Source organism: Plasmodium brasilianum, chromosome 7 (genome assembly GCF_023973825.1).
Source record: "Plasmodium brasilianum strain Bolivian I chromosome 7, whole genome shotgun sequence".
NCBI classification, from domain to species: Eukaryota; Apicomplexa; class Aconoidasida; order Haemosporida; family Plasmodiidae; genus Plasmodium; species Plasmodium brasilianum.
Genome location: NC_090120.1, coordinates 1,373,101 through 1,390,000, shown reverse-complemented (window position 1 = coordinate 1,390,000; position 16,900 = coordinate 1,373,101). Strand labels below are relative to the sequence as shown.

At 28.8% G+C, this 16,900-nt stretch overlaps 4 protein-coding genes across 4 annotated transcripts; 2 read left to right on the top strand and 2 right to left on the bottom strand.

Annotated features, from left to right (window-relative positions):
• Positions 1–570: 570 nt before the first annotated feature.
• MKS88_002016 (perforin-like protein 3) lies at positions 571–3,135 on the bottom strand (the record flags this gene model as incomplete). The annotated part of the gene is made up of 1 exon (XM_067214990.1): positions 571–3,135. The coding sequence occupies one exon, from the start codon at positions 3,133–3,135 to the stop codon at positions 571–573; it is 2,565 nt and encodes an 854-aa protein (XP_067074313.1).
• Positions 3,136–4,267: 1,132 nt separating this feature from the next.
• MKS88_002015 (nitric oxide synthase) lies at positions 4,268–6,670 on the bottom strand (the record flags this gene model as incomplete). Its single annotated transcript, XM_067214989.1, has 1 exon — positions 4,268–6,670. One exon carries the CDS (start codon positions 6,668–6,670, stop codon positions 4,268–4,270), a length of 2,403 nt encoding a protein of 800 aa, XP_067074312.1.
• Positions 6,671–7,536: 866 nt separating this feature from the next.
• MKS88_002014 (OTU domain-containing protein) lies at positions 7,537–12,678 on the top strand (the record flags this gene model as incomplete). Its single annotated transcript, XM_067214988.1, has 5 exons — positions 7,537–7,619; positions 8,117–8,141; positions 8,658–9,382; positions 10,406–10,499; positions 11,140–12,678. 5 exons carry the CDS (start codon positions 7,537–7,539, stop codon positions 12,676–12,678), a joined length of 2,466 nt encoding a protein of 821 aa, XP_067074311.1.
• An 801-nt stretch (positions 12,679–13,479) lies between these two features.
• Positions 13,480–16,651, top strand: MKS88_002013 (3-oxoacyl-[acyl-carrier-protein] reductase; the record flags this gene model as incomplete). The annotated part of the gene is made up of 6 exons (XM_067214987.1): positions 13,480–13,528; positions 13,664–13,968; positions 14,937–15,125; positions 15,546–16,028; positions 16,337–16,387; positions 16,562–16,651. The coding sequence occupies 6 exons, from the start codon at positions 13,480–13,482 to the stop codon at positions 16,649–16,651; spliced, it is 1,167 nt and encodes a 388-aa protein (XP_067074310.1).
• Between the last annotated feature and the right edge of the window lie 249 nt (positions 16,652–16,900).

The window sequence follows — 16,900 nt, the reverse complement described above, 5'->3', positions numbered from 1 at the left end:
AAGCATATACAAATCGAAAGTTTAAAAAGAAAAAGTATCCATTCGCAGAAATCAATCTACATACGAATGGACTAATTAAAAATAAGAAAAATGTGAAACAATGAAGTCCATTTTGTATATTATCGCCATTTCAGTAAGCACACAAAATGGATAAATTAGCTAGAGAAAAAAAAAAAATATATATAAATAAATAAAAATATAAAAAAAAAAAATAAAATATACGTCAAAAAATAATACAAAATAAAATGAACGTCAAAAAATAATACAAAATAAAATGAACGTCAAAAAATAATACAAAATAAAATGAACGTCAAAAAATAATACAAAATAAAATGAACGTTAAAAAATAATACAAAATAAAATGAACGTCAAAAAATAATACAAAATAAAATGAACGTCAAAAAATAATACAAAATAAAATGAACGTTAAAAAATAATATAAAATAAAACAAAAGTTAAAAGTCAAAAGTTAAAATAAAAATGCAACCTCAAATCGAGGGGTTGGCACAGGGAAAGCACAAAAAAATAGGCCGGTACGATATCCCTGAGCGGGAAAAGAAGAAAAAAAAACTAGTACACGGACACGGAGTAATAATTAAACGTCTTCAAATTCTTTTTATCAGAACAGACGTGAAAATCTTTAGGACATAAATCATTAACAGTGAAACATAAACCATTACGTTTATTAATAGGTGTTTTAGTAAATTCGAAAATTAAATTGAATAATACTTTTTCAGGACATATATCAATAGATTTTTTTTTTTTTCCTGAAACATTATCTTGAGCTAATTTTCGAACATAAACAGAAAATTTAGAATTAGATGATTCTTCATGACCACATACAATCCATAAACCTACCGCAGATTGATCTGTAGGTCCTTGCATAGAACATGAAGATTTACCATATTTGCAAGGGTAAATAGCTATTGACATAGGATCATTTGAGTTTAATACACTAATACCAAAACCAAATAAAATGACTTGATTTTTTTCTGAACATTCAAGTGTTAATAAACCTGTACCTGATTTTACCTTTTGCTCAAAAAAAGGTATCATTTCATCATTACACATAGCAAAAAGATAATTATATGAATTATCACTCATTCTGGAATAACATTTATCGGAATCTTCATCACATGTACTCATATGAAAATCTTTTAAATTTGTCAAATCATTAGGTATTGATAAAGAAAATCCCAAGATGAAATTTTGTTTCTCTTCACATTCAAGTACAACTAATCCTGGCCCACTGCCATACACAATTTTAGATTTCATCAATTGATCTTTTATATTATAATGTTTCATTTCATCATTTGATACTTGACCAACATTAACAGGTACATTAAGTGAAATATAAAAACTTAATGCTTCATCATATACTTTAGTTAATCTAATAGGTAATATTCTAGATAAAGGTTCATATTGTGCTTTTATTGGCATAGGGTTATCTTTTATACTTTTTGCCCACATTTCGAAATTTGTAGGATCATTAGGATCGTATATTGTTGTTCCACCAATTATTATCGTTTCCTTTTCCATACTAGAATTAGAAGAATCTTCTTTACTTAACTCGTTAGAGTCTGTATTTGTAGATGCTTTTGCTTTAAACAAACCTAACCCAACAGAGGCACTTACAGAAACGGAAAGTCCTTTTTCACTCAATGCTTTGTATTCATTCTTCGATATTTTTACCTGTTGTGTTATTTTTCCTCCTAAATGTATGACAGTTGACACATGAGTGCCGAAATTTTTGAAGAAATACAGCCATGCATATACGCTTCGACCGCACTTTTCCTTCCCTTCGCCATTGCTGCCATTAGCACTACTACCGTTGCTACCAATACCTTTATTGTTTTCCTCTCGATAATCCTCCACGGTGCAATATGCGCCATCGTGCTCTAGGGAGTTAAAATAGGACGGAAGCAAATTAATCGATCTAAGAAATGGGTCACTGAGTTTCCATTGAGCATATTGAGATAAAGAAGCTACATATTTAAAGCAATAACTTTTTAATATGAACATTCTAAACTTCTTCTTAGAAATAGTATTAGATGTACTCTTATAACCTGTAGATGCAGAAAATGATCCAAACAATCCATAGGATGCACCTATGGATGCATCTACTGAAAGCTCTTTTGTATATTCATTCATTGATGATATTTCACTCTCATTTTCAGACCTATTGCAAGAAATTTCATTTCTTACATATGAACCATTTGGATTAATGTTTGTATAACTATCAGGGTAATCTTCATCTGATTTCGGGTATGTTAACTTTATTATTGTATCACGATATCCTGGGTCTACTTTTAAAAATGGATCTCCTATAGGATTTCCAAATATAAAATCGTATCCCACTCCTAGGTACTCTGTTCCTTGTATAACTTTTGTCTGCATCCCATTTTCCCTTTCAACTTTGTATTTATTATAAAGGTCTTTTTTTTCATCTAGCCCGTCGTATACCACCACTGTATGATGTTTATCATTGTATACATTTTGTTCATTAGGATCACTTAAACCATCACCATAATGACCGCCTTGACCGTTTACATCGTCTTCTATTCCATTCGCTCTATCCCTTTCTCTACCAACAGTGTCTATCCCCTTCATTAACTTAACGAAGCTCTGAACTTTTTTGTTTACACAATTTCTTGCATTCCCTTCACATTCGCCATATTTTAGTTCTTCTTCCTTTTTTTCATTCACATTATCAGCATTATTTCCCACCTCTTTAAAGCTAATACGGTTAATTTGATTTGTACGTCTGTTAATAGGGAGCCACTTCGTTGAGTCTTCTTTTTTTGCTATTTTCTCTTTCGTTCTTTTTTGCCTTTTTACTTTTTGCGCTCCGCCACTTGCATTTTTTCGTACACTTTTTCTTACACTCTTTTTAGCATTAATTTGATGAAATTCTCGTTCATGTTGTAAAAAAATTAGTATTTCCCTGTTTTGCTTATGCAATTTTTCAGCATAATTTATTTTTTTCCATTCCCCCACAGTTGAGGCACAAATACGAAATTGAGTTAAACGATCTTTCACATATGCATTATAAATTAAAAAGGAATCATGTATAATATTTACGACTACTATCACTGTGCAAAAGACAAGTAAAAAAGAGACTCGTTGAAAAATCATAGTTTATTTTATGAAAAAAAAAAAAAAAAATATATTACAATTAGTTTGTGCGTAAGTACTAATGTGTGAATTCAGTGAGCAATATAGACGTATAGCATTAACGCTTGCAGTTGCCGCGTAGGAGGATGTATTATATATATCTTTTTAATTTTTTATTTTATTTATTATTTATTATTTATTTTTCATTTTTTTTTATTTTATATTTTATTTATCATCATAATTTATTATTTATTTTTCATTTTTTTTATTTTATATTTTATTTATCATTCGTAATTTATTTTTTATTTTGTCATTTTTTTTCCCCCTTAACAGAGGATCTCTGCTGTCCGCATAAGCCTACGAAAAGGCAATTGAGTCAAACGGAGAAATTGAGCTAATCTCTTTGCATAAAAAATCAGATTTAAGGGGCGAAATAAAATATGTATAAACAAATGGAGTTAATGAAAAGTTTTCCTTATTCTCCTAGTACGCGTAGAGCTGAAAAAAGGCGTACGCGGGCGTATATATTCATATATATGTATGTACCAGTGTGTGCACAAACATATATACACCACATCAAGTGCCAACTAGCAAATCAACCAATTCGTTTAGGACATATTTTACAGGTATACAACTATACTACTCATGTATAGAATATAATCTACATATTTAGCTATTTGTCTTAATATAACACACTCAAAAAAGAAAAAATGAAATAAAAAAAAACAAAGCAAAATAAATAAAGTAAAAAAAAATATAGAAAAACAAAATAAAGCAAAAAAAAAAAAAAAAAAATATAGCAGAATATAATAAAGCAAAGAATATATGTAATAAAACAAAACATGATAAAATTAAAATGGTATGAAGATGTTTCATATATTTTATTCCCATCATTATGGGACAAATGTTCAGAAAAAAGGACATAAATAATAACCCTGTTTAGCTAGCCAAAATGAACAGACCAAAAAAAAAAAAAAAAAAAAAAAATTTACTATATATTTAAAATGTATTTAACATACATTTAAAATACATTTAAAAATTGCATAAAAAAAGACTAAGCAGCAATAATATTATGAACATAGTCATAAAAAAGTGGAAATATTTGCCAATAAAATTACGGCTACTTAACTATTTGGTCAGCGGATTTCCATTTTTACCACATTTCTTCAATATAACGACCGCTTTTCTTTAATTTTTTCGTAAATTTTTTATCGTTTTGTTTATTTAATATAGCTAAATTATTAATGGTTTTGTTTACATCCTTAGTCATATTGCTATTCCCACAAACATATATGTATGCCCCCTTTTGTATCAAACTCCATATCAGTTCCTTTTTTTCAAGAATTAAATCCTGAACATAAATTTTTTTCTCTTGGTCCCTTGAGAATGCAAAATATGCTTCATCAATGTGTTTATTTTTTTGAGCATCCATAAATTCCTGTTCATACAAAAAGTCTATTTCTTTTTTTCTGCAACCAAAGAATAAAATTCGTTGTGCTCTTTTTTTTATTCCATTTTGCACGCATGTTCTATCAAAATATTTAAATTCTGATATAAAAGCTTTGAAGGGAGCTATCCCTGTTCCTGTAGCAATCATAATTATATGAGTCCATTCCAAATTATGTGGGAGCGTAAATTTTGAACATTTTACATTAAATTTTATTGTGTCATTTATATTTAATTCTTCAGTTAAATAATATGAACAAGATCCTTTATACCAACGTCTATTGCAAAGGATTCGTAACTTTTCTTCACTAATTTTGGGAAGCATATCATTGTTTTTCAAATTTTTTAAAGCTCTTCGAAGGGAATGAATGGGATATTGCTTTTTCTTCACAGTTAATGATATTACATTTGAACATTCTCTTGGGGATGAAGATATGGTATAACTCCTTGTATTATTTTTTGGAATTAACTGTAAAAATGGAGCCAATTCAAATTCTGATTTCTGCATGAATATATCTACAAATTCTATGAAGGTCATATCACATTCTTTACATATATTGAAAAAGGTGTTTCTATGATTACTTGACAAAATATTATTAAATGTTTTAAGTTCTTCAATATCTTTAATGAAGCATTTGAATTTTTTTAATACATTTACTCTCGGTATAGTTGTCAAGTCACAATAATATTGTAATGATTCTTCAATAGTACAGGGTGTGGGAAAAGGTGCACAAACCGATGCGTCATCGTAGGAATTTTGCACTAACTGTTTTTCCTTATCATATAATAAGCAATTCGAATCAACTCTATTTTGATATGTACTAATCAGATTTACTTCATTTTGATGTGTAGGGGAAGAGTTCTCCAAATTTTCTTTTTTATATACAAAAATAAATTTTCTACCCCTATCTGCTTCTTCAATATTTAATCGGTTCAACCACCATGATGTAACATGTTTTGCGTTTTTTGGCAATACAACTAATGTATCTCCACTTTTATATGAAATATTCTGAATACTAATAGTTATATGACTAACTTTTTCTCCTTCAATAGTGGGTCTTACATTTCTCAACAAATTTGTATTAGATATAACGTAACCAGTAAGGTGGTTAAAATAAAATTTTCCATTTATGTCTGTTGTCAAATGTACTAACTGTTTATTTTCATATTTATTATACATTATTTCTTTGTTCCGATAAGCAGTGTTTTCCTGACCATTTGGTGGATTATTTCTAAACAAGTCATGCTCTTTCTCCCCTTCATTTTGGGCATCCCATTTCGCATCATTTTTCGTGTCACCCCTTTCGCCATTGTTTGCACCATTTTGTACATACAAAATATCCATTTTTATGTCTTCTAAGTTTCTCCAGTTTATTATTTCATAAATATCTTCCTTAACATATTTGCAAGGAATATTTTTCATGTTCAATAATTTTGAAAATTCTTTAAAAAATTTATTTTTCCAAATTTCAAAATCGTGATATATATTATCATCATCATCACCATAAACCGTTTCACTAATCTGTTCTGCTTTAAATTTATTGAGATAACTGGTCAATTTTTTCCCCATCTTGTTAAAATGTTTATATTGCTTACTTCCTAACCCCATGATGGAATATTTTGTATTTCTAAAATATGTGTTATCATTATTCAAACTTTTTAACCATTTAAAAAATTTGACTGCATTATCTGTAGGTTCTCCATCCCCATATGTTGCAACGATAAAGATACGGATTCCAAATGTTTTTATTTCTTCTTTATTATAATTTTCTAAATCTATAATATCCGCCTTAATATTGAATATTTCTTTTAAATTGGAACATAATTCTTTCGAAAATTCTTCTGCTGTTCCTCCTTGACTTCCAAAATATATTTTTACATTATTTTTAATATCATCATTTATGAAATTTATTTTATTATTATTATTATTATTATTATTATTATTATTATTATTATTATTATTATTATTATTATTATTGTAAATTAGATAACTCTTAATTAAACTTATTATGTTGTTAAAAAAAAATAAATTTCTCAATTTATAAAAAACAAAAATACTACACACAAAAAGGAATGAAACCTGAAACGGTCTCTTCCAGCTCTTTATCATCTTTTCCCTTGGTGATGCTCAGTTCGGGAGTACAGCATTCACCAGTTCACGTTTAAATGGTGAAGTGGCTTTTCCCACACTGCGCTTTGTAAGGTGTCCCCTGAACGCATACACGAATTTACGTATGTATATATGCATATAGGTATGTATTTATGTATACACGCCCATACGTAAGTATATATCTATATATATACAGGTATGTATTTTTATTTTTATTTATTTTTTATATTCAGTACACAAATGGTTTGACGTGCATAAAAATGCTAATATGTCGTTTCCTTCACAGTACCATTATTATACATTGATAGAAGTTTTGCTTAATTTTTTGTACAAATTGGACTTGCCCATTATGAATGATTATAAGGCACATACTTTGTGTAGCTTAATTTTTTGAAAAAGTTGAGCAATCGGAATTGTTTCCGAATAATGTAGGTGGTGATAAATAGTAGCATACGTACGAAGCTCAGCAGCTTGTGCTAGCGAACCTGTAGTTAGGGGAATATCAAAAGAGGAGCTATACGAATATATAATTACGCATACCTATACATTTGCATAAACGGGTATATATTCATATATGTATACATATTAATATACATGTACATATTAATATAATCGTACTTATATATATGCGCACTCATCCAATGTCTGAGCACTTAAAGTGCTGCTAAACAAATTAACTTCAACTGAGGAGCGTAAAATAACCCAAAATTTTAAGTTATACATTAAAAAAAAATAAAACAAAATAAAATAAAATAATAAAATAAAATATAAAACCATATAAAATAATAAAAAATAATACAATACAATGCGATACATGCGATACATGCGATACATGATGTACTATAATATGATATAATGTAGTAAACATGAACATAAAAAGTTGGCTAATCAAAATTGTTTCCCAAAAGAATAACGTCTTTAGTTGTAACAGTTACATTGCTAATTATAAGTGATTATAGAAATAATTAAAATTGAAGAATAGGAGCACTAAAACAAACGAAAATATAATGGTACCTTAACAACGAAAAAAAAATTAAAAATTTTGGGGAAGATATTCGATCTGCACAATTTAATGTAATGTTAAAAATGAAGATGGAAAAAGTTGCTCACTCTTACTCTCTCAATCTCTCATTTTCTCTCTCTCTAGATATCTGAATTTTTTTTTTTTTTTTTTTTAAGCTACATATATAATTAGGGGCATTTGAACAAACTTAAGTACAAAGATACATGCATACATATGTAACAAAATATTTTTGCGACCCTTCTCCCTTCTCATTTCACATAGCAGGGGGAAAATTTACTGAGAAAATTTTTTTTTTTTTTTTTTTTTTTTTTATCCCTTAACAAGTTTTATGGGAACTTATTTGTAAAAAATCGCTTGTTACCTTTTTGCTCTTTTTCCATATTCTGAAAATATAATTTTTTTTTTTTTGAATTTTTTCGCAGTCTAATCCACAAATATGGAACTCTTGTAATTTAATATTTTTTAGCACATTTTTTTTAGTGAGTTCACTTATAGGTATATGTATACGCCCGTACATAAGTATACACATGTATGTATATATATAAATATATCTATGCAAGGACATATGCTCACGTGCTCCTTTACTCCTTAGTAAAGGTACAGCCGTCTCTCTAGCACAATTTGCGCGTTAAGTGAAAGAAGCTTAAAAAAAAAAAAAAAAAATACCAAGAATTTTGTTATTCCAAATACATAATCGCGCTTGTGTATACATGCATACATACATATATATAATGCGTATGGGAGTACTCATATGATGTCGTTTAAGCGTATATCCATTTGATTGTAAATATCGCTTATCTCTCTCCCACACCTTTTGCCATCTCGTCGATTCATTTATGGTTTGCCAGTTTTTTCATACGTACCAAAAGTGGTTTAAAACGACAGAGTTTTTACTTACTCTTTAGTTTTTACTATTAAGTTTTTACTTTTTTTTTTTTTTCTTGTGCTTTTGCATTTGATTAGAAGTATACCAGTTGCGCCTTAATTATGAATATCTGTTTGAACATAAATTGGGGAAATTTAAAATACAGTTACTTGAAGAGAGAACTGAAGGTTTCCAAAAGGAATGAAAAAGATGAAAAATTAGAACGATTATTAAACACAAAATTGGATATAAAAAGTTTATGCTACGTCTTGAAAGCTATAGCAAGATTAAAAAGAAAAGAAAAATTAAAGAGATATACTACCTTCGATAGACATATATCTTTTTTAAAAAGAAGTAATATATTAAAAAATAAAGAAAATTACCATAATAGTAGGAAAATATTAGAAAGTAGATTACTGGCAATAGGATGTGAACTAGTGCAAGTAGCAGGTGATGGAAATTGTTTATTTAGATCTATTTCATTAAATTTATTTGAAAAACAAAAGTATCATATGTATGTTAGAAAAAGGTGTGTTGAATATATGTTAAACTTTAAAGAGCATTTTTCCATCTATTTTGAAAATAATGATTTTTATGAATATACCAATAAAATGGAAACAAACGGTTACTGGGGAGATGAACTGTGTATAAAAGCAACAGCAGATGCTTTTGACTGCATTGTTTACATAATAACGTCTACTTTACATAATTGGAATTTAAAATATGAATCAGAACAGAAAAATAATGAGCACACCAAAAAATGTGTTTTCCTAGCATACACCAGTCCTACGCACTACGACTCTTTTCAGCTAATTCAGAAGAAGTAATATCTCTTTCCTACCGTCCGTCTTGATTACTCTTTACCACATGTACACACATATATATGGGCTTGCACAATTTTGTACGGGCTCAGGCGCACACCTTAGGCCTCGTGTCCAGTTTTGTTTGATGCTTTACAAATATATGTATATGTAAATATATATATATATATGTATATATATGTATGTATAAGCATGTGTAAGTTTGTTTTTTCTACTCACAACTTGAAACTTCTTTTCATTTTTGAAGTCTTTTTTTTTTAAAAAAACTATTCTTTGCTACTGCAGCATCATTGTGGGAAACATACAGTAACCACCACTTAATCTTTTGTGTATCTTTTTTTTTTTTTTTTATTTTTATCGCCCTTCGTAATTTTATAAACATTTAGTGCAGCTATTTTTATTCGCGAGATATACAATTTCACTGCATTTTTTATGACCATACAATTTTGCCTGTACCTTTATTATAATGCATATAGTTCTATCGATTTGAATTTATTTACTCAGAATTATACGTAAGTTATAATACAATATAGGGCTTCACTTTGCCTCATAGTGCTTCACCCTACTTTGTTTTTATTGGCCTTTGCTCATTCCGTTTTACTAATCCTTTTAGCATATTTTGCCTTACTATTTTTTATTCATTTGTTGTTCATTTATTCATTTATTGTTCATTTATTCATTTGTTGTTCATTTATTCATTTATTGTTCATTTATTCATTTATTGTTCATTTATTCATTTATTGTTCATTTATTCATTTATTGTTCATTTATTGTTCATTTATTTTTCCTTTCATAATTTTTTACCCTCCTATTTTTCATTATTTTTTTTTTTCTAATGAACTCTATATTATTATAAATATAAATATATGTATGTATATTGTGCGCATTTAGGTATGCCCTATAATGAGTATAATTTTAAAACCCTTTTCGGTTCATTTTTTATTTGTGCAACTATTAACCTTTATTAATTTTTAGGTATATATATGTATTAATATAATTTATTATTTGTGGGGTATATTTTGAAGGCGCCAAAATAAACGCAACGATGATTATACATTCCCTTTAAATGCTTTTAAAAAAATTATTATGCATGAAAATAATAGCAATTACTCAAAAATTGTAAGCAGGTGAAAAATCCCTGCGAAGGAATATAAAGCAGTTGTTTTAGTGTTTTGTAACGTAAAAAAATAGCACTTAATTATGTCAGTAAATAGCACTGTATTACGCCAAAATATAGTGCTATATCACGTCAAAATATGGTCTTTTAGTATATGAAAAAAAAGCCATCTATTTCTCCAAAAATTGCACTTTTAAAGGCCCATCATACAATTTTGAAGCTTTCGCATGAACGGATCATACATTTTTAATGAAGCAATACATGTATGTGTTTAAACATGTAAAAATGTAGGAGCGTTATACATGTATGTATTTATGTATTTGTTTATGTATGTATCTATCTATATAGATCGTACATATGTACTTAATATATATATGTATTTATGTGCTTAAACATATGGAAAAATATATGCCAATGTGGTATCATCAAAGTGGAGCGCAAATTACAGTTAATAATTTGAAACCGCGATTTTTTTTTTTTTTTTTTTTTGAAATACATTATATATAAATTGATTTTTGCAAATAAATGCAAACAGCGCTCCCATGTGTTTTTCACAGGAACTTGTTATTGATATTACGTATAAGAAAAAAATTGTAGTGAAAGTAGCCCATCGAAAGAGGGTTAGCGTGATATACATTGCAGTATATCATAGCACAGTACAGTGTAGTGCAGTATATCATAGAACAGTACAGTGTAGTGCAGTATAGCATAGCACAGTACAGTGTAGTGCAGTATATCATAGCACAGTACAGTGTAGTGCAGTATAGCATAGCACAGTACAGTGTAGTGCAGTATATCATAGAACAGTACAGTGTAGTGCAGTATAGCATAGCACAGTACAGTGTAGTGCAGTATAGCATAGCACAGTACAGTGTAGTGCAGTATATCATAGCACAGTACAGTGTAGTGCAGTATATCATAGAACAGTACAGTGTAGTGCAGTATATCATAGCACAGTACAGTGTAGTGCAGTATATCATAGCACAGTACAGTGTAGTGCAGTATAGCATAGCACAGTACAGTGTAGTGCAGTATAGCATAGAACAGTACACTGTAACACACTACAGTGCAATATTTTTCCACACCCCTTCGAAGCGCGTACCATTCTCTAGCATGATGATCGTCGGAAATGATAGCAGTTCGAATAGACACGAAATAGAGATTACAGAATTAACTAAAGACGAAATGTCATTTGTGCTGTATAACAGTAATTCCGGTTTAGCAAATGCATTACGAAGAATTATATTATCCGAAATACCGACACTAGCAATTGATGTTGTAAATGTATATGAGAACACAAGTTCATTTCATGATGAGTTTTTGGCTCATCGTTTAGGGTTAATACCAATTGATAGTAGAAATGTAAAAAATTATGAATTTCGGGAAAAGTGTAAGTGTAAAGAGACATGTTCTAAATGTACTATAGAATATGTAATAGAAGTAAAATGTAATAATGCAAATAAAATAGATATAACACATTATGATATTGAATCGTTGGAACATGAACCTAATATTCCTATGCCTATACCATATGGTAATAAAAATAATAAAATGGAGAGTGCTATACCTATTGTTACATTATCAAAAAATCAAACTCTACATATGAAATTAACAGCAACGAAAGGAATTGGAAAAATGCACGCAAAATGGATACCCGCTAATGTGTCCTACAGAATAGATCATAAGGTAGTAATTAAACATTACATTATTAACAAATTATCACGAGAACATAAATTATTCATAGCTAACAATCTTAATGAAGACTGTTATGTGCTAAGTAACACAGATGATCATCGTAATCATGATCATAATCATCATAATAACGATAACGATGACGATGTTGATAATGGTAATGATAATGATAATAGAAGTTTACACCTAAAATTAAATGAAAATATGTCTGTTGTTATGGCTGAATATTGTATTGAACTGCTAAATGAGTTGGGCTATAGAGATGTTATTAAAATTATTTATGACGAAACAAAATTTCATTTTAAAATTGAATCCGTGGGTTCTATGCCGCCTGAACAAATAGTAGAAATGGCAATGGAAATTTTAGAAAATAAGTTAAAAGTTTTAGAGCCACAAATTAAGTCATCCTTTTATTCTATTGATGAAGTTTCTAAGCAGCTAAAGGAACAGGGTGTTTCCTTGTATGGACTTCAGTTAGACCTAGAATAGTTCTCACTTAAAAAAGAAAAATAATATATCAACTTCTTTCGCCATTTATTTTGTGCTAATTGGTCTAGTTATGCTAATTCTGATAGTTGAGGTAATTTGTCTAATGAGACAAATTAATCTAACTATTCTAATTGTTCTAATTTTTATGTTTATGTTATACGGAGCATTGTCATCCATGTCCGTATTTGTGTATGTCTGAACATAACATTTGTAATTGCCACCGCAGCCAAAAATGAAATGTACACCTGGGTGTGTGCATTTATAAGCGTATTATCATTCGTATTGATATGCGTATTGACATGCATATTGGCGTGCATATTGGCATGCATATTGGCATGCATATTGGCATGCATATTAATAAGCGTATTTATATGCGTATTTAAGTAACTATTCACGTATTTATGTACATATTTACCTATTTATTTACGCCTCTGTGTGTATATATGTATGTATCTATGAAAGAACGTACTTGCATAGTCACAGGAGTATGTTATTTATTTTTTTTTTTTTTCCTGCCGATCTAGGGAGCATTTTTCGAGAGCTTACAAACGTTTTCGCTGCGTCCCCCATAAATATGCATATTTGTGCGTATTTATATATGTAGGTGTATAATTTATTATTATTTTTTTTATTTTTTCTTAACCACCTTTTACGTGCGAAACGAAAAAAGCTTTTAAAAAAAAATAGTTCATTACGAAATGTTTGTTTAAAAAAAAGGAAAAGATAAAACAAAATTACTTGTAGAGTAAAACGAACATATACACATATGCTGCAATTTCAGTAATACCCACAATCATCACCATGGCATCAATTACTGCATTCAATTTTCTCGCTGCAATCACCCCCATCAGTTAAATGTTTTGAGAAAATTATGCAGTACAAAATGTATGATATGCTCATGTATATTTTTTTTATTTTTGCTAAACATACATTAATGTCCTAAAAAAGAGAAAAAGAGTTAACACAATACTGTTCCCAAATCAAGACGAAAGGAAAAAAAAAAAAAAACACAACAAAAATAAAAATAAAAACAAAAATAAAAATAAAAACAAAAATAAAAATAAAAATAAAAACAAAAACAAAAACAAAAACAATGACAACAGTAACAATAACAGCAACAACAATAACAACAACAACAACAACAACAACAACATTAATATTAATATTAAAAATAATAGTAATAGTAATAGTAATAGCAATAGTAGTAGTAATAGTAATAGTAGTAGTAAGAAGACGGAGTTATTTCATTTTTATGCCCCTATAACCCTCAGAAAATTAAGGACAATGTCAGTATGCTCTCCCTTTGGGCATACAAAAAAAAAAAAAATATACAAACTAAACGAAATAACACCCAGTTGTGAGTAATGTGTACCTTTTTCCATGTTTTAAATGATGTTTTTAAAATTTATTCCATACAATTTGAGGATATTTTAATTCAATTAATTTTCGAACGATATTATTTTATTAAGAACAAATAAACACAGTGCAAATTTACAGTGTTTCATTTGCCTGAACACGGATAACAAAAAACAAAATAAAAAATAAATAAATTGAAATACAATGCATGAGCCGACAATATGCACGTATCGTTTATTATTAACTAGAAAAAAAAAAAAAAAAAAGAAAGCGAAAAATTTGTTTTGTGTAATAACATATCTGTATATTTACGTGCTCCCAAAAGAAGAAACATTCCAAGCTTAGTTTACGAGAACTGTTCTTCAGAAAATGGGTGTTAAAAATATATAAATATTTATAAAAAAGAAAAGGAAAATATAATATACCATAAAGGGGAATACTGGCTGAATATTAACACTGCCATGTTATGCATAAATATACATACATACAAACATACATACGTACATAATCACATACATACGTACATAATCACATACATACGTACATAAACACATACATACATACATAAACACATACATACATACATAAACACATACATATATATATATATATATTATATATATATATATATATATATTATATTAATTTACATATATATACATTCGTTTATTCACGTTTGTATGTTTACACATATTCACAGCCATAATGAATTTGCCATATTGGTGTTCCATGTACTTTTTTTTTATTAAACTTTTGAGGTGCTATAAAGTATCCTATACATCATGTGGTAATAAGGTACCCTATACATATATATATGTATGTCTGTTTTTTCTTTTTTTTTTTTCCTCTACTTTCTCTAAACCACTGGATTCAATTTCACATTCTACTTTTTTCCATTTTAGCTAGTTCCACATAAACGTGTCAGAAGGAACGACACATTACGTTTATTAACTGATACAAAGGAAAATTATTATTACTGTGGTGAGAATAAGGTAGCCCTAGTAACAGGGGCCGGAAGAGGCATTGGGAGGAGCATTGCCAAAACTCTTGCTAAATCGGTTCCCCGAGTTTTGTGCATAAGTAGGACGCAGGTACTTTTATAAAAAAAAAAAATGAAAAAAAAGGAAAAAACAGGAAAAAAATGGAAAAAAAAATGGAAAAAAAAGGAAAAAACAGGAAAAAAATGGAAAAAAAAATGGAAAAAAAAATGAAAAAAAAATGAAAAAAAAATGGGAAAAAAAATGGAAAAAAAAATGGAAAAAAAAAAGGAAAGAAAAGGAAAAAAAAGGAAAAAAAAAGAACAATACAAGACTACATGAAAAACAGTTTTTCCAGATGAAAATCAGTAACTGTGTGCAAAATTAAAAGTTGTAAAAATTGGTACTGAAATTAACACTACTGGAGCAAGTATTTTCTTTTTTTGCTACTATTTTTAGTGTTATTGATTTTCTTTTTTTGCATTTTCTCAATTAAATTTTTTTTTTTTTTTTTTTTTTTTTTTCCCTTTTAAGAAATCGTGCGACAGCATCGTGGAGGAGTTGAAATCGCTTGGTTGCAGATCGACAGGTTATGCTGCTGATGTGTCGAATAAAGACGAAATAACCGAATTAATCAATAAAGTACTAACAGAAAACGAACATATAGATATACTAGTTAACAATGCTGGTATAACAAGAGACAATCTTTACCTTCGTATGAAAGTAGAAGATTGGGATGATGTTATAAGAACTAATTTAAATTCTCTTTTCTATGTAACTCAACCAATAGTAAAAAAAATGATTAGTAATAAATATGGGAGGATAATTAATATATCCAGTATAGTAGGTATCACAGGAAACATCGGACAAGCAAATTACGCAGCTTCCAAAGCTGGCGTAATCGGATTTACAAAAACGTTAGCAAAAGAATTAGCTTCAAGAAACATTACCGTTAATGCAATAGCACCTGGTTTTATATCAAGTGACATGACCGATAAAATAAGTGATCAAATAAAGGTGGGCCGAAAAAAAGGAAAAATAGGAATATATTAAAATAGGAATATATTAAAATAGGAATATATTAAAATAGGAATGTATTAAAATAGGAATATATTAAAATAGGAATGTATTAAAATAGGAATGTATTACAAAAAAGGAATATATTACAAAAAAGGAAAAATATGTTCGAGAGTGAAAACCTCCTACATGCACCTCGCTGCTCATAAGTGGCGTAAAAAGCGCCTTCTTTGACATACTCATTTTATTTGTTCACCTGTTCATCTCTTTACTTATTTTATTTACATATTTATTTCTTATATTTTTAGAAGGATATAATTTCAAACATTCCTATCGGACGAATGGGAACCCCTGAAGAGGTACATACTAATATGGGAAGTGTATACCAGCTAAGGGGTGTTAAGACATTTTGTTTTTTTTTGCGTTGTCTTGGCTACACACATATACACGTACATGCATGTATACATACCTATATCTACATAAATTATATACATATAAATACACCTATGTGTGCGCGTGTGCTTTTTCCGCAGGTAGCTAACATGGTAGGGTACCTTGCTTCTGATATTGCAGGGTATATTAATGGGAAAGTTTTCGTAATTGATGGAGGTTTATCGACTTAAATTTTTTTCTCTACAGTTTTACAATTCGTTAGGGGTAACTGTTACAAACGAACTGACCTGTTACATAACTTATATTTGTTAATTCGTGGAAGCTCAAGGATTTGCACACGTATGTACACATGTAAACACATATGCCCAAATATATATACCCATAACGTACGTACACATATATGCATATATAAACGTTATTGTATATGCATTGCATTTGTTTAAGTTGCATTTATTTTAACCCTTCGCAAACGAGAGCTG